The sequence below is a fragment of the Acomys russatus genome, chromosome 6 (genome assembly GCF_903995435.1).
Source record: "Acomys russatus chromosome 6, mAcoRus1.1, whole genome shotgun sequence".
Taxonomy (NCBI): Eukaryota; Metazoa; Chordata; class Mammalia; order Rodentia; family Muridae; genus Acomys; species Acomys russatus.
The window spans coordinates 69,510,636-69,529,437 of record NC_067142.1 but is presented as its reverse complement, the minus strand read 5'-3'; the positions used below and the strand labels follow the sequence as shown (position 1 = coordinate 69,529,437).

The 18,802-nt window shown below is 38.9% G+C and overlaps 1 protein-coding gene across 1 annotated transcript; it reads right to left on the bottom strand.

Annotated features, from left to right (window-relative positions):
* Positions 1-7,505: 7,505 nt before the first annotated feature.
* Positions 7,506-8,462, bottom strand: LOC127191037 (olfactory receptor 6P1). Its single transcript, XM_051148273.1, has one exon. The coding sequence runs from the start codon at positions 8,460-8,462 to the stop codon at positions 7,506-7,508; it is 957 nt and encodes a 318-aa protein (XP_051004230.1).
* Positions 8,463-18,802: the final 10,340 nt, after the last annotated feature.

Sequence of the window (18,802 nt, the reverse complement as noted above, 5' to 3'; positions counted from 1 at the left end):
AGAGTAATTCCTATGTGTGGTTCAGGGCAGAGTAATTACCTGTCACACAGTGATCTCTTGCGTAGCTTGATTTCTACTGAGCTAGGCTTCAAAACTATATGGGGAATATGCATCTTCAACACCTCTGATCTTCTATAACCTAGGAACTTTTCAACGCCTATAGCACGTATTTGAAATAATTATTTTCCCTCCAGGGGAAAAATGATTAGATTCTATTGATCTCATTTTGAGCCCCACTAATCTGTAGCATATCTGAGGGTTTCTAGGTGAATATAAATGTGAAAGCATGATGCGTTTTTGAATAATCAATATGGCTGAAAGGCAGGCTTTCCTTCTACTCTTCAGGACTACAAATAGAAGTCAAATAATTATCGCCTAAGAAGTTGTGAGCCACAAGAATTCTGTAGCTGGCATCTTGTTTGATAGCTGATGCCCTTATTTACCATAAACACCATGCATAAGTACTTAATCTCTAGTACTCCTCAGACATGCATTCATCCTGGTGCTGTCACTTGTTACCTCTCTCTCCCTCTCTCTCTCTCCCTCTCTTTCTCTCTCTCCCTCTCTCTCTCTCCCTCTCTCTCTCTCTCTCCTCCCCTCCTCCCCTCCCTTTCTCCTTTCCTCCCTCCCTCTGAAAAAAGGTTTGTACATCTACCAACTTGGATTCTTACTTTGCAAGTGGTTTAGATGATAAAACAAATGAATCTTTGGTAGAACAGGTGACAGGATAGTTGACAGAGCCTTGTGCCTGTTTTACCTGGAGTGCTTTCTTACAGGAGACCTTTGAAGTAACAGAAGACTCATTGCCAACCCACTTATGAGGAAGCGCCTAGTTACTCATATTTTTCATAAGGCTTGGCAGAGCTGCTAAAGAGATCTCGGTTTCATTGCTCTCTGTATATGTGAAGGCACCTTCTCACCATGTTGTAATACTGCTTATCAAAGACACAAAGAAGACAAATCACTCTTTAAAATGTACGAAATAAAATCCTGACCAATTCGTAATTTAAGAAAAGTGATCTCCAATTGTTTCCTGCTTCTCTCTTCAAGAAAACAACTAAAATCTGACTAAATTCTTCCCTTTGCAAACACGAGTATTGTTGGTTTTTTTAAAACTGAGCATTTTTCTAAGAAGGTAACTCTATTCCTACCCTTGTTTGAGATCTTCAGACTGTGCCGAGAAATGAGACACAATCATGCAGACAGGAAGGAAGACACTGTTCCTCAGCCTCGATAATTACTGGTCAATGCTGGTTCTCTATGAGCTAGAAGCAGGTGATGAATCAAGCTATTTGTGCACCTCTCTGTCTCCAAGCTACTGGAAGAGCAGAAACCAACCCCCTACCTACAGGGGATCTCTCAAGAGACACAGCCATAAGAAAAGCATTTGGCCCTTCCAGAGTTCAAGGACATCCTGGGGGAATAGTAGAAAAAAAACTTATTGAGACCTCAGGCCACAAGAGGGACCTTCGAGTGGAAGTTTATGGCCTTGTCTTTCCAATAAGACTTTGGGGAAAAGTAGGTGGAAATAAAAGTGCGCACGTGAGTGTGTGTGTGTGTGTGTGTGCATGCACTTCTCTTCCTGAAAACAATTTTAGAAATAAAATAATAAGGTCTTTCAAGGACAAATGACTAAAAAACAATCCATTTACAAAAGTGTGGCACATATTCATCCTTATTTGGGGGATTTAAATGAACAAGTATACACAGATTTTCAACCACCAAACATTCAGATACCATACTTAAAATCGTTACCTCTATACATGGCTATGTCTTTATGCATCAGCACTTGTATATAAATAGCATATATAACACATTCAGATGGGATCTGTACTTATAAAAAGAAAACTCGAGAATGTGCTTGTATTTTGTGTCCTTTCATTTTAAGCTACTTTCAGGAACCTGCTGGTATGGGTTCGGAAGTGTGTTCAGACAAATATGGTGCTATATAGGCTCGCATATCTATACACTCAAGGGTAGCTGGCTGAAGAGCCATAGTCACAGCAAGATCTGAGCAGGAACTTGGCATCAGCAATGAAGAATCTCAACCAGTGCAGGAGACTGCACTTCTCTGGAGCTGAGAAAGACAAGGCTCAGTCAAGAGGGGATAATATCCTCAACTATAAAGTTAAACTCTGTTTTAAAAGAGTAGGAATTCATTTAATGATTAGTGTAAGTCCCAGGTCACAAAGGTCCCAGATCATAGTTCTAGCAACATCTAGAGATACTCACTTTTATTTACTCATGCCACAAAAACTACCCAAAGGAGACATTGCCCACCCAAATCAGGGATGCCCTGTCCTTCATCTCTCAGTGGTCTTCAGGCTCATTATTGATTCTTTGGTGGTACTCAATCTTACTGATCCATAGGAGACTGGATCAATTATTCAGTAAATCCTTCTTGAGGTCTTCTACATGTGAGAAATTATTCTGTTTAAAAAAAAAAAAAAACAAAAAAACAAAAACAAAAACAAAAAAACCTGGTCCTTTCACTCAAGTTTTTGTTGGAGTGTTTTATTGCTCTTAAGCATTTGTTTAACAGCGAGGGTGACAGGGCTCTGCATCCACTTTCAATGAAGGTTGCAAACACAAACACCCTGATGGAGAAGCCCATGAACAAAAGTTGCCCAGGCAGAAGTATCTGCCCCCCCCCGTTCCGTTTCAGTACTTGAGAAATTTCAGAGGAAGGCAAAACCTCAAATTAGTCCAACAAAGCCATTGTTCTTAAGAGTACGTAAGGGCAGAGACTACACAATTCTTTTCCTTTTAATACAATGTTCAGTGGAGACCTAAAATACTTGTTTAAACAGGAAATGAGAAGAATTTCATTTGAGTTGACTAATGTATAGCTTACTTGTAGAGGCTGATAATGTATGGCTGAGTAACTATATCATGGAGAGGGGTTTGTGGAAAAGCTGCAGCCGCTATTTCGGAATACCATCTCAGCTACCATGGTAAACGGATGGTGCATCCCATAAAAGCATGATTGTTTTGTTCCTTGGTTTGACAAATGGTTAATAGGACAAGTATATTGGCCAGAAAGTACATGATGCTGCTGAAAATGACAAAATGCTAAACACGAATGAAGTACACAAGGGAATTAGAGCACTTTGACAAAAATGATAACTATAATTAGAAACTCAAATTGATTTATATTCATTAAATTACAAAATTGTTATAATTTAATATATGCCCCCCCAAAAAATTTAAGCACATTGTCAACCTCAGTCTCCTAACTCAGCAATCCTCATTTTTTAAAAAAATGATGGCTGCTGTGGCTCTAGGCCCCGACTCTAAAGCTCAGAAAATGTAAAACAAGGACAAGAACAAGAACTCCAACAAGAACAAGAACAGCCACTGCTTGCTATAGTGCTATCCTCATCATATCAAGAAGACAGTTCAGGATGGGGACGGGGTTCAGTTGGTGCAGTGCTGGCCCAGCATGACGAAACCCCTGGATTCAGTTCCTATTACCACATAAAGCAGGAATGGTGGCACACGCCTGCAATCCCAGCACTCAGGAGGCAGAGACAGTTGAATCAGGCTTTCAAGGTCGCCATTCACTACACAGTGACTTTGATGCAAACTGGTGATATGTGAGACCTTGTCTCAAACAAAATGAGACAAACGGCACAAGAAAATCATTTATATTTCAAATGGAAAAATGAGGAAGGTATAGTCATTGCTGGTTACGAAGCTGAGCAACAAAATATAGCCATACAAATTTACATCTTTGAATATTTTGATCTTAGAAAATGTTATCCTAGCAAACAAAAGAGAGAAAAAGGAATACCATTTTCTTAAGAAATGATTACATGTGATATATATACATATATCACATATATATATATATCACATATATATATACATATAAATCCAGAAGAGGGCTTTTGGATGCCCTGGAGCTGGATTTATAGAGAAGTGTGAAGTGTGAATCGCCCATATGGGTTCTGGGAACTAAATTTGGGTCCTCTGCAAGAACATCAAGTTTTCTTAGCTACTGAACCATCCTTCTAGTTTCTAATTTATTTTATAAATGGTAAGTGAATTAATAGGAAGTGGTGCAGTACATTTGAGTTAAATGTACAATTGGCAAAAGTAAAATAGAGTATGTAGAGACCATCTGAAGGAAATTGTAAGAACCCTATCAACATCAGTTAATACATGGTAAAGATCTCCCACATTTGAAGTAAAACAGCACAATATTATCATTGGATAATGAGCGTGAACAGTATATTAGAAAAGCAGTTTCCATATCAGGTGACATTGCCTAGTTCCTTCTCTTGTATAAAGAAAGCAAATATATATAAAAGTATCAAGTATGAAAACAAGGCTAAAATGGCTAGCAAAAGAATCATATTTTGTGTTTGATATTTTAACAAAGACTCATAATATATTTTTATCCTTTTTAAGAGGAGAAACTTCTTTTGTGAACTTGGGTGCCCTTGTATTTGGTGCATAGATGTTAAGAATTGCAATGTCCTCTTGGTGGATTTTCCTTTAATGAGTATCAAGTGTCCCTACCTATCTCTTTTGATTAGTCTTGGTTTGAACTTTATTTTGTCAGATATAAAAATGGCTACCCTGGCTTGATTCTTAGGTGATTTTCTTACAATATATTCTTGCATCACGTTGCCCAGAAGCAATGTTTATCCTTGATGTTAAGGTGTATTTTGGCTGGGGAGGGGGAGATGCCTGAGAAAGTAAATCCTATTTCCCTACCCCTGTGTGTTCTACCCTATTCTGATGTGTTCTTGCTTTACTTTATTAATTATTATCTCTTATTTGCTTGTTTATTTTCTAGTAAGCTATGCAAAGAGGGTGGATTCAGATGGGAGAAGTGGTGAGGAACTGGGAGGAAACAGTAATCAAAATATATTGGAGAAAACAAAATCTATTTTCAATTAAAAAAAAAGGAGAGAAAAGAAACCTCATTTGCTTAGTCCAATGACACATTGGCATAATTTTGTATTCTATAATTGGAAATGCTAAACTTTTTAATCAGCTTGCTACATTTACAATTAGTTACAAGAACTCTTGGATGTTTGATTCCCATAGATGTTTCAGAGAAATCCAACTCCTTAATATTTGGCTGAGTTTAGTACACAGTTAACAAGATGAGACTATCTGTTACAAAGCATAGATTGGTATTAACAATGATAAAATGATGATAATAATGGACCTTTACCATCTAACAGATGTTTCCTGTCAGTTTTGGTGCAGATTTTCTTAGTGTCTGCAACACAACCCAATACGCTACTAAGCTCTGTGCTTGGTATCAAAGGAACTTGCAGCAGCAGATAGGAGAGAAAACCAAACAACTCAACACAATAAAAGGAGGAGTTTGTCATAAAGGGGAAGATCAATGAGAGCAGCCAGCAGGCAAGACTGCTTCTCAACTTTTAGCTGTGGTCATATAAGGTCTGTACAAAGGAGTATAGAGTCCACTTTGACTTGAGCCCCTCAATGCCATAAAAGCCAACATTTCTATGGAACGGACCATGTGTGTGCAGAGCTTCCAGACTTCAGTGGAAACAACAGAGGAAGTGACAAATGTAGCTGAAGCTGAGATTTCGTTTTCTTTCCTTAAAAATATTATCTCCCCATCTGTAGGACATTTATGGATCTATATCATAAATAACATTGCCTAGCAATATTTATGAGGTTTCCAAGCCATCACAGCTAGGAAATTAATCCTCAGCATCCAAATAGAAATCTACCCACAGAGAAGAAGAATTTTTCAAATCCTTTGCCTAGGCATACAACATTTGTTTAGTATCCACAACAAGCCCATGATGGAATTGGTGTTATTTTCATTATGAATGAGAGAAACTTTGAACAAAGAATTAAAGTTCCTTGCTTATGATTATATAATTTGTAAATAGTTACTGTAGGATCAACGTGGTATCTGTTGTTGCCAGGGTTTGGAATCTCCACCATAAACTAAATGCCCCCAGTGACTCTGTAACAGGAGAAGGGACCACAACAGAACCTGAGTCACAGGCAGAGAAGAATCTAAAGCTACATTCAAGTTTTATAAAAATAGAAGCAATTCTGCTGCTTTATGTGGGTCAGAGTATTTGTTTTTTGCTGATTTTATAGAAAACTCATAAGTTTTTTTTTTTTTTTTTCTGAATGACTATCCCCACCCCCCACCTCAACACACTCAGCCTGGTTCATTATAGGCAAATGTATATAGAAATCTGTCCCACCCTCACCTCAACACATACAGTTTGGCTTATGATAGGCAAATGTATACAATTTATGTTTCATTAGGATTTGTTCAATATTATATTTATCTTATTGTTTTGTATGTTCACTGATTCGGTTCAAAGTGCAAAAGTTTGAATAAGCAAATCTAAAAAACAGATGGATGTGACATTGTCTCTAAGAAGTCCAAAAAGCTTTCCAAAACCCAAAAGAGTTTGGTAGGACACTTACAATGTAGGGTGCAAAACTAAGGCATCCCATTTAGAACAGAAATATCCTCGCCTAGTCTTTGGATCTTGAGTGTTTTCTTGTATTATATTTTCTGTTTTCATTCTTTCCCTAGGGGTGAAATTACAAGTATTTGACAAATATTGTGGCCCAGGTAGTAAATTAATGGCCTTGAATGAAAGTTTTCTAATAATTTTGATTTCTACTTAATTGATATTCACTAATCTAACAAAGTTTATATCTTCCTGAGGTTCAAGCGGTGAGATGAGAAGGGTATTTAGTCATCTTGATGTATATGTGACTAAATACCAACATCTTGACTTTCCATGACTTTGAGATCTGTTTGAAATTAAGGCTACAGGGAGGATCCATAAAATTTATTCTTGGGCTATGTATAATATATACTTTTACAGTTTTTGAAGATTCTTTTATTTCAGATTTTTGCATTTACAAAGTAATAAGATTGATACAAAATAGAGAATCTTAAACTGGTTTTGCAACAAGTATTTCTAGAAAATCTTAAAATTACTCTTGGTAGAGTTATGACTCACTCAGACATACTTGATCAAACTCTTCATATATTTTAGGTATTCGGTTTTTAAACATTTAAAATTTTTTTTCATAGAATACTTTTTTCATCATGGTTGTCCCCTCCCCAATGCCCACAAGATCCTTCCTTCCTCACTACCCATCCTACTTCATGCTCTTTTTCAATGTCTTTGTCCCCCAAAACCTCAAAACAAAACAAAAATAAAAACAAACAAGAAAAAAAAGTAAAACAAAAGAAAACAAACAAAAATACCCAAAGTGAAAAAGCATGGGCATCAAGGAATCTTCATTGGAAACCTTCCACCTCAGGCAGTTCTTGTGTATCTAATTCCACCTTAGTTTGGAAATGTGTGTGCAAAAGCAATGGTTTATTAATTTTTGTATGTATTAAGAGGTTCCCAGACAGTATTTAAAGTGTTGACTAATTGACATTGATATTTCCTTATAAGGCCATTCTGTGATTGCTAGTCAAATCTTTAGTAAGACCTTTTATCCTCTCTTCTGGGATCTCTCACACATCAATCTGGGACATCTCTAGGATGGTGGTGGCATCTTTGCAGCATGGTCTTCCTGAAGGCATCCTTCACCTCCTTGTTTCTTAGGCAGTAGATGGCTGGGTTGAGGAATGGTACAATGACAGTGTAGAGCACAGAGATGATCTTGTTGTAGTTGAAGGTGTACATGGCTCGGGGCCGTGCGTAGGTGAAGAGAGTTGAGGAGTAGTAGATGACAACCACTGCCAGGTGGGAGGTGCAGGTGGAGAAGGCTTTGTGGCGTCCCTGGGCTGTAGGGATCCTCAGGATGGCTACTATGATGGCAGCGTAGGAGGAAACCACGGCCACTAGAGGGAGAAGAATCATCACCAGGGCCAACAGGAAGTCGACTAGCTCTGCTTGTTCCTTGTCTGAGCAGGTGAGGTTGAGCAGTGGGGAAATATCACAGAAAAAATGGTTGATGATATTGGGCCCACAATAGGATAACCGGGAAATGAAAAGTAACTTCATCATGGAACTGAAGAACCCGCTGCCCCAAGAAGCAGCTGCTAGGCGAGTGGCCAGGCTGGGAGGCATGAGACTTGGGTAACGAAGGGGTTCACAGATAGCCAGATAACGATCATAGGCCATAACTGCCAACAGGACACACTCAGTGCAGGCTAAAGCAATAAAGAAGTAGAGCTGAGTCATGCAACCTAAATAAGAGACTCTCCCATCCTGGGTAAGAAAGGCTCCCAAGAGTCTGGGAATAGTGACATTGATGTACCATAATTCCAGGAAGGAGAGATGACCAAGGAAAAAGTACATGGGTCGATGGAGGCTTGGAGTGAGCCAGACTGTAGAAACAATGAGTATATTTTCCAGTAATGTCAACAGATAGATTGCAAGAAAGAAAACAAAAAGGAGTGGCTGGAAGGGTGGAGAGGTAGGAAAACCCACCAAGACAAACTCTTCCACCTGGCTTCCACTCAAATTTCTCATCGTGTCAGTCCACCTGAATTCCTGCAAAAGCAACGGGAATAAAAAATGCTGAACGGTAGGTACATCAAAGCAGTAACATCCTCCAACAGGTTACAAACCTGTAGATGATCAATGATTCGCACAGTACTGATTTTTACTATATATTTTCCCCTTCACATTGCTGTTCAATTCCAAGGGAAACGTTTTAAGACCTGAAGATGATGCTTGGGAACGGAATGGCCTCAACTGCATTAAGTATTCAGTGAATGCTCACAACAGCTTGGCTATTTTAAGTTGTAGTGTTTAACAATTTTTAAAAAATCTATGATATGCTTTTCTCTCACTTTCCCAGGCATGACTACAAACTCCCAAGCCCGGTTTATTGAATGAAATAATAAAAGAAGGACATGAAGGTGGATCCTTGGGGCTTGCCACTGAGGAGAAACTGACTACAAGGCAGAGGGAACTCAGTGAGTGCTGGAGCTACAGTGCCAGACTGCACACCAAGAAGTGTTTGAAATGCATTCATTATAATTGGAGAAACAATTCAGTATAGAGATGAAGAAACGCGTGTTTAAAAAGCCTTTTTGATGTCATTCCTTGTGCCTGAGTCCTAGTGTTTCATTCCTAGAAGTAGTGTGACTGGCTGCCCATGCCAGACAGAGTGGTGACTCCTGTGCTTCTAGCTACTCAGGAGGATGAGGCAGGAAAATTGACGTCAAGAGTTCAGGACTGACTTGGACAACATAGGCAGATTTTCTATAAGAAGTATAAAAGCTGTGTGTTATTTCCACATATCCACATGATCACACATTCATACACACACACACACACACACACACACACACACACGTATTCATGCATGCATACATGCATGTATTCACACACATGCCTGTATTCACACACATGCATGTATTCACACACATGCTTGTATTCACACACATGCATGTATTCACGCACACATGCATGCATGTACACACACTGATACACAGCTAAAGCCAAGCTTATTGGGAAGCTGAAACAAAAGCTTTGCATGTTCTACTCCCCGGAACCTGTGATTGCCACAAAGGCTTTGAAAGTGTGGTTGAATTAATAGTTTAAACTACTACTCGGCATTAACTAGGTGCCCTTACATCCAACCACGAGAGACTTTAAAAGAAAGCTAGAAGGGAATCCGAGGATGCCCTAGAGATGAGAAGACAACATAAAGATGGAACACGGAGAGTTGAAGATATGGCTAGTCTCAAAGACTGTAATGATTTGACTACAAAGTAAGGAACGCCAGAAGGTACCAGAAGCTAACACTGCTAGAAAACAGTTCTCTCTCAGAGCTTCTAGAAGATTCATGGCTCTCTTAGTACTTTGACTTTAGAAAAGTGCTACAGATTTCAGACTGCTAACACAAAGGACTCTAAAAAACAAATATTGCCTAGAACCATCAAATCTGCAATAAAATGGCAGTGGCCACAGAAAATTAACAAGTCTACAGGTCAGGAAGTCATTAGTGCTCTAACTGACCTTTCTGCTATGGTTTCCTGGTCTCCTATCAACACTGTCAGAGATCTGACTTCTTCAAGGGGTTGTCAGGAAAGCTGCAAATCTGACTAAAGATAGCATCACATGGTTGACACGAACATGTCCATTTTCAGTAGCATTTAAGTATGTCACATTTCTTCCTTAAATAACCTTAAAAAGTGATGTACCAGGTTGTTAACCATTGTAAGCAGACACTTAAGTTAAAGGACCTTAATCCTAACCACATTGGGAATTCTAATCTAAATAAAACCATTGTGTCACATCTTCATCTATTCAAAGCATCTAAATATTGATGCCATTATACTTACTAATACTTGTTTTAAATCATGTAAATAGTAATATTAACACCCATTATATCAACTGGACGTGGTGGTGCATGCCTTTAATCCCAGCACTCAGGGGCAGAGGCCAGCAGATAGCTGTTAGTTCAAGGCCAGCCAAAGCTACACAGAGAAACCCTGTCTCAAAAACAAAACAAAACAAAACAAACACACAAAAAACAAAAACACCCATTATATCACAATCCAAGACATTTCATTATATTTTTATACTTGCAATTCTTCTATGGATTCCTCTGTATCTATCTATGTGCTTTTGTTTTTGTTTCTATATTCTTGAGATTACAAGTAATTTATAAAATATTTCCCTCTAGATATTAATAATTAGCACAATTTAGCCCATGCAGTCTAAATATCTAGTAAAGTTTGAAAATTTATATTAGACAAAACACTAACATTTTACTGCAGAGCCATCTTATATTAATGTGGATTGTGTGCAGCTGTGACTACATATTATCTCAAATGAGAAAGATTCCAGCATCAACTTCCTTATTGCATCTCACTGTAGAACTCTAAGCCCTGTGAAAATCACCTCCTCTAAATGCCACTAACGGCTGTGACAATGAAAGTTGCTTTGCTACAGCAACGACACCAAATTATTTCAACTTTTTAATGAGACATATGTAGGAATTACACAGGAATATGTCATCAAAATTATTTGTATCGATGTAGTAGTTGAAATCTCCATTAGCTCACAGGAAGAATTTGTTGCCTCATTATCTGTCCTTCACTGTTCCAGTGCTGACTGGCCCTGACACTAACATGCACGTTGGGGCACTTTTAGACCAATAATATTCAATTATGCCATTCCTTATCAAGAAGAAGAAATCATTTTTGAACAGGGATGTTGGAAAGAAAAAAATAAAGCTTTTTCTCAAGCAGATTGATTTGGGGAAGTGCTCCTAAGGAAGCTGGATGAAAATTAGGGAATAATTCCTTTGATACTATTTTCCACCTTGATCTTGGGGAAATTTTTTGTAACTCTGAGTGCCCATTAGCGTCAGTTTGGAAATCAGTGAAATAACAGGCTAGATGCATTTATGAGAATTTGGAGAGGCTTGCAGGCTCTCCAGAGCGAGGTGGCTAAGCCGACGCCAAAGCAGCCTGAGTAATGCAGGATTTGGAGAGGAACATGCTTTTATTGCCCAGTTCCCAGTATACACAGCAGTGTCTGAGATGCAATTAGCCCCTACTAAATGTCAGTGGAAGAGATTTCAGTTCCGTTTCTGTATACTTAGGTTTCCATTATCTTACATAGCTTCATTAAGATACATGTTTTATAAACTTATAAGCCGAGACGAACACAAAATGTAACAGTTGGCTGCAGCATTGTATAAAATATGGTTAAAGTTTCAACTTGTCCAGAACCATTCTTTAAATATGGTGGTGGTGGTGGGGTGACAAAAAACATTGGAAAAGAAATAAAAACGGGAAGGAGCACAGAAAACCCTTTCTCTTCTTCAAAAATTGGTTAATGTCACCTTCCCCATGAAGCCCAACATGACTTAAAATTCTGCTGACTTCAAGGCAAGCCAGAACATAGGCTGCTGCTTTGTGTTCCAAGGCGCCTACGTCCCTAACTCCTTTGCTGCCCTCAGTGACAGTTATCATCCACTTTTGAGGCTCACAACAGAATCCTGTTTGCTATTAGGACTGGCCAGGACTTCCCCACCAGCCAAGGCAATTGAGCCAGCTTATGAACTCGATATATTTTCCATTCCTCTCTACAGCCTGCTTTGTGAAGAGGCTGCCCTACACAGACTCCTCCCTCTGAGTCTGGGCTCCATGGCTGCTCACCTCATGTTAGCTCTGTGTGTGTGTGTGCGTGTGTGTGTGTGTGCGTGTGTGTGTGTGTGTGTGTGTGTGTGTGTGTGTGTGTGTGTCTGTGTGTGTTTTAAGTCTGTTTGCTCTCTCTTCTGGGGAACCCCTTACTTCTTCCTGCTTACACTCCAAACCTTTCATGATATCAGGGCTGTACCCTGTTATCAGGACATAACTGTACAGATAAGCCTGAAATTTCAACTGTCATGATGAAAACATGGGGACTTACATTCTAAGTAGAAATTAATTGTGCTGTGTATGCAGTGGGGGCCATCTTGACTATCCCCCCCTCCAGTACATTTTCTTGTTGAGGATAATTTATCCACAGAGTGCAACAATTTATTATTTTACAATAGCTTGGTGAATGTCACTTGATCCAAATTGGCTGTTTATAATAGCAAACCTGCCTGAATTCCTAGCTAGCCCCAAACTCCTGCGCGCTACACGCATGACATTTTAACAGTCTGTTCCTTGGCCTCTCAAGATGTTGCTGCATAGGGGGTAAGCCTTCATCTGGAGACACAAGAACAGGGCCCTCAACACAGATACACTGTTTCCAGAGAAATCTAAGGTTACTTGGTTTTCAGGCTTCCCTCAATTCTTAAGTTGATGAACACAAAGTGAGTATCAGTGCTCTAGAAAATGAAACAGTGGGTCTATAACTGAGGAGCACTGGCATCATTGATTATAAAGAAGTTATATTAGCTTGTGGCAGGCTCTGGACAGGTGCTACATGCTGGCATTTCAACAGCACAGTTAGCCGAAGCACCATTATCTCTACTTACAACTAACATAGAAAGTTGAATATCTTATTTTAAAGATTATACACCTGGGCCATTGTGAGTCTGATATAAACACAGACAATCCTATTGTGTATATGTGGGAGCAAACTTCACTTCTTCCTTCTAGATCAGCCAGGGAAATGAGATTAAAAAGTAGACATTAAGTTTCGGCAACTGGTGAATGGTAGAGTTTATTAATGTGTATTTAAAAATAGCATGTAATTTTGTCTGTTCATTTAGAGACATGCTAGGTATGGCTTTATGCCTGGCAATACTTTCCCTTAAGCATACAAAGGTAAGTTCTTGCCTCTAAAGTTTCTTTGTAATTTTTTTGTCCTGCTCAATATAGTTACAGATCTCCAGAGTTTTGATACATTCTTACTTAAGCATATCCTGTATGAAATACACACAGAAACAGTGGAAGGTATCACGTGACCACAGCTAGACTGGGTATTATCGAATCAGAAAAAAAAAAAAAAAAAAAAAAAAAAAAAAAGAGAAAATGCTGGCAATGATGCAGAGGAAATAAAGCTTACTGTGGTTGCTGAGGATGAAATGGAAGACAGTATGGAGATCGTTATAGCAATAAAACTAGATTAGTTGTGTATTCAGCTATCCATATCGTGGGAGATATTAAAAAGAAAATGAAGTCAGCATTAGAAACATATACTTGCATACTCATGTTTCTTGCAGAATTATTCATAATATTTGCGATGTGTAATCAGTCAAGTTGTTCATCAAGACAGGACTAGGGGACCTCAGGAGATGGCTCAGTGGGTAAGGTGCTTAAGGTTCAAGTTATAAAGACCTGAGTCCAAAGCTCTAGAATCCAGGTGAAGCTGGTTCAGCATCATGCTCCTGACATCTCAGCGGTGTGTCTTCAGAGAGATGAATGTAGGCAGGGGACTCTCCAGAAACTCATAGGTGAGCTAGCCTGGTGTTTACAGCAGTGAGCTACAAAGAGACTGTCTCACACAAGGCAGAAGGTGAGGACCAACACCAGAGAGGAGGTTCCGCTTACACACACACACACACACACACACACACACACACACACACACACACACAATCATCCACACAAATATGCGCACCAATCATACACACACTCATACAAATAAAATGGGATAGTTGATTGATTAAAATATGATTATATATACACAGCGTGGGATATTATCAAACAATGTAAAAGAGGAAAACTACCGTTTTAGCAAAATGGAAAAAGTTAGCTGGCATAGAAAAACAAACACTGTATGTGTTCCCTTCTATGTGGAAGTTAAAAATGCTGACCTCAAAGTAGAAGAAAATGAAATTGTTTGCTGGCGGTGAGAAATTACAGGGGAGAAAAAACCTATATAAATGTGTTCAAAGTCTCCAGACACAAAGCACAGATGAGAAAATCCAATTATTCTTCTTAATCAATCTTTACACATTGTATACATGTTTCATAATATTACCTCATGTTCGATAATGTGTCATCATCACATTCTGTTGTAAAAAATGTAAACATTTCTATAACTGAGAATATATTTATACTAGTGAACATTTTAAAAGCTTTTTTATACCGTTTCCTTAATGGCTAACACAGAGGTCTAAGGAATCATAGTGGGACACTCACTGTGAGATGTTAATTGATTACAATTTGCCAGAATTTAAGCAGCCTGGATACTCAGGGAGAGTCAATGGCTTTTCAGCCATATGAAAAACTCTCAGGAATGCTGAAAGGTCTGCTTCAGGACATGATTTCTTTGAGGTGCTCACCTGGACTTTTAGCTTTCTGTCTTCCACAGTCATTTCCTGTCAACCTTTGGGCATTTATTAGGTAGGCCTGGTTCCTTGTTGCTTCTTTGCAGGCATGGTCTATTACAGGCCCCCTTTAGTAGATCTGACCCTTCAGGATAGAACTAGAGTTATTTGTGGCAGGACAGGACAAAGGTTGAGCAGATAGGGCCCCAAAGCCAAAAGGGATGACAGTAGCCAGCTCTTATCAACACAACTGTCCCTCATCAGGGCATCAGGGACGTGGCCCCTTAAGACATATTGCCATGGTGACTTATGTTTCTCCAACAAGACTGTCCAAGTCCCACACACTCCTCAGGGATTATTATTCCTAGGGCACATAGGATAGTCTGCGGCCTAGAGGAAAATGGCCTCCGTGAGATCGAGTGGAACCTTCAAATTCATTGCTTCTCAAATGCTCATTTCAGAGAGCCTTGGGAGGCAAATATATATATGAAAACTCAAGACTAAATTCTGCTGAGAAAATGAAATGATGAAGTAAGAGAGCTGTGGATGAGAGGATTCCCAGAGACCCTGTTTGGGTTTTGAGGACAGGATGATTTGCCAGGCTTGCCCACCTTTGCACTTCACCATTTGGTTGCTTGCTTTTCTATTCCCGCTCCCAGAGCTGTTTCTAGATAAACGTGGGTAAAGAAGGTGCATAGGACGGACCACAGACTAACTGGGATGAGGACTAGAGAGGAGTAACTGCAGCCTGCTGAGGCTGGGCTCTGACCTGAGGCGGTTTACAAGTGTGATGAGGTTTTTCTCCATCACTCTGGTTTTCTTGACTTGCTTCCTGGGTATATGGCTTCTTGTTTTCGTGGTCTGCTAAAGCTGTCACGGAGGAAGTAGAGTGCTTCTTGAGATGCACACTGAGTACAAATCACTTATCTCTCACGCCATGTTAAGGAAAGAGTGAGTTGCAATGAACACATATTCTCAATCTTCTCTGTAGTAACGAGAGCTTCCGGGGATGACAGAACAGTAGATATGCTAACACACTCATCTGTGGTCTAAGGACATTACTGTATGCATTTGACACACCACACACACACACACACACACACACACACACACACACACACACACACACACACACCCCGCAATGCTTCCACTGATGATAAGGAAGCTGAGAAATTATTATCATTAAGTAAAGTCAGTCAAGCAGTGCTATTCAGGAGCTTATTGCGATGCTGGTATAAATGATCTTAAAGCATTGCTAGTTTCATAAAAGGCTAGTGCATAAATTGTGTGCATTGCATACTTTATAATGACAACAAATAACTAACTGGCTTATTTACTTCATCATAACTCTAAAGTGTATTTCTTTGATATATACTTTAGAGCTAATAATGATAATAAACAACTATGCCAGTGGAGTTTGTGTGGCTTTTATATTACACTTTTTGTCATTTTTATTTTCAGTGCTAGAGATTGAACTCAGAGCCTGAGACATGTTAAGCTTGTATTATATCGCCAAGCACCACCCCAGCCATTATTATTTTAGAAATTTCTGATACACTTGCATAATAAAGGTTTTTATAAGTAGTATGCATGTGGCACCTAAAACAACCTTAGGGGGCTTCTGTTTTCCATGTCTCTTGATTGATATATATACCCTCTAGGCTTCTACATTTACTTGAAGTTACCTAATGGAGCGTTTATCAGAATGTGCAACCCTTCTTAAGTGATTCACAGCTATGTACTTTTTGAAAGATTAGATGGGATGATAAGGAACCAAAGTTTTATAGCTGTGTATGAGACTTTCTTTTACCCAGTATTTCTCAACCTTCCTAATGCTGCTACCCTTTAGCATGGTTCTTATTTTTGTTACTTCCTCATAACTGTAATCTTGCTACTCTTTTGAAGGTAATGTAAATATCTGATATGCAGGATCTCTGATATGATACCCCTGTGAAAAGGGTTGTTTGACCTCCGAAGGGGTCTTGACCAACTGAGGAAAGATGATGATAGGTCTCAGAGAGACACAGGTAAAGCACAAGAAAGAGTCAGTGGGTTCTGTCTGACATCCTGCTTGCAAGGAAGAAGTAAATACATGCTGTCATGGCTTAGAAGTGTTAACTTGGGTCTTAGATGAAATAAATGTGAAGAATCATATTTGATATGCATAACTAGAGGAACAGGGAGAGAAGGCAGAGAAGGATAGGAAGATGAAAAGGGAAAAAAAATGAACCAGCAAAAGGATGAACAAGAAATCTTTGAAAAAGCTACTTTGGATGACAAAAGTATGAATGAAAGACCAGAATTTATCTGAAAAAGGAAACCACAAGGCTCACAAAGGCAAAGGAGTCTAGTGTTTTTAGATGTTTCAGGAGGTGAGAGTGTGTATAAGTGAGAGAAAATGTTCAGTCATGGAATGGGTAGAACTACTTCAAAAAATTTCCTGTAGGTGTAAAGAATACACAAATCCCTTTCACTGGACATTTGGTACCACCCTATGGTTCCAACCGTGGGATTTAGTCCACAGTGGGAATCTCCACAGACCCTGTTATACATACCTACATCCCATCTATAATAGATGATGTAGTGCTTGGCCATAGATCTCTCCTTACTTTCCTGTATGATTAAAACAATCTAAGATTATTTATAATTCTTGACACAATATAAACAATACGCAGCCATGTATTGTCTCTTATTTGGACTTTAAGGTATTTATTGCTATACGTATCATTTTACTGTTTTGGCCCAATAACTTATTTTTAAATTAAAATTACCCACTCTTTATTTTTAAAATTTTATTATTTTTATTATATTTTATGTGTATAGGCATCTTACCTGGGTCCATCTTTATAGACTACATGTGTTCCTAGAACCAGGGAAGGCCAGAAAAAAAATCTTTGCAGCACAACATGTCTGCAATCTAAACGGACAAGGCAGTGAACAGTAGCTTAAGCAAGAGGGAGTAGTATTTTTTTCAAGTGTCTGAAGTGGCCAGTTGTTCACTCTTACCCATGCTGTCTAGACTTCAGGAAGATGATGGGCATTATACAATGCAAAGAGGGTGTTTGTATAACAGTTCGGAGGCTACAACAACATTGAAACTTCCATCTATTTTGCCTCTAATGCGGGTCTTGTGGCTGCATCACAACAAGGTGGCTAGCATTATGGAAGGCATTTATTTGGAAAGAGGGAAGAAAGACAGATGTCACATGGAAGGACAACAAATAGCAAACTTGAGAGAGGCCGACTGTTATTGGTATAGCAGCCCATGCTCCTGGAACTATTACATTCCAATGGGGCATGACTCTGGCGAGATGAAACATCTATCCACTCACTGAGTAGAATCTTGATGACTAAATTATTTCATTAGGTTCCACCTCTTCAAGACCTTCTGTCTCAACTCTGGCATACTGAGAAAGAGAACAAACGTTTACAACATAAACCTGTTAGATTAAGTCCTGTCCAGACAATAGGAGACTTTTTCATCAGGACATTTAATGTTCTTTTCTTTCTTCTTGTTTGTTTGGATTTTGTTTGTTCATTTGTTTTCAAGACAGGGTTTCTCTCACTAGCCTTGGCTGTCCTGCATGTACTTTGTAGACCAGGCTGGCTTCAAACTCACAGAGACCTCTGCCTCCCAAATGCAGGTATTAAAGGTGCATGCCACCATGCTTGGCTTAATGTTCTTTTTATTTTGAATTCACCTTTTTATATAGTCACTCCTTAAAATCAGCTAATAAAAGACAAAAAATATATAGCTATGTATTGTATTTTGAATACCGATAGTTGTCTTTATCTATAATACCTTTTATGTAAGGTTTTTGAATAATATTTTATTTCATTTTTAATTTTTTAAAATTTTATTAATTTATTCAGATTACAACTCAATTGCCATCCCATCACTTGTGTCCTCCCATTCCTCCCTCCCTCCTGCTTTCACCCTATTCCCCTCCTCTAGGTCTATGACTGAGGAGGACCTCTTCCCCCACTATATGGTCAAAGGCTATCAAGTCTTATCTTGGTGTTCTGCTTATTTTTTCTTTGAGTGTCACCAGGCCTCCCTACCAAAGAGAGGTTGTCAAATATGGAGCACCAAAATTCATGTCAAAGTCAGTCCCTGCTCTCCACATAACTGTAGAGAATG

Bases quoted from the DNA above. Each gene is read 5' to 3' on its own strand.
- LOC127191037 (XM_051148273.1), bottom strand. From the start codon at position 8,462: ATGAGAAATTTGAGTGGAAGCCAGGTGGAAGAGTTTGTCTTGGTGGGT.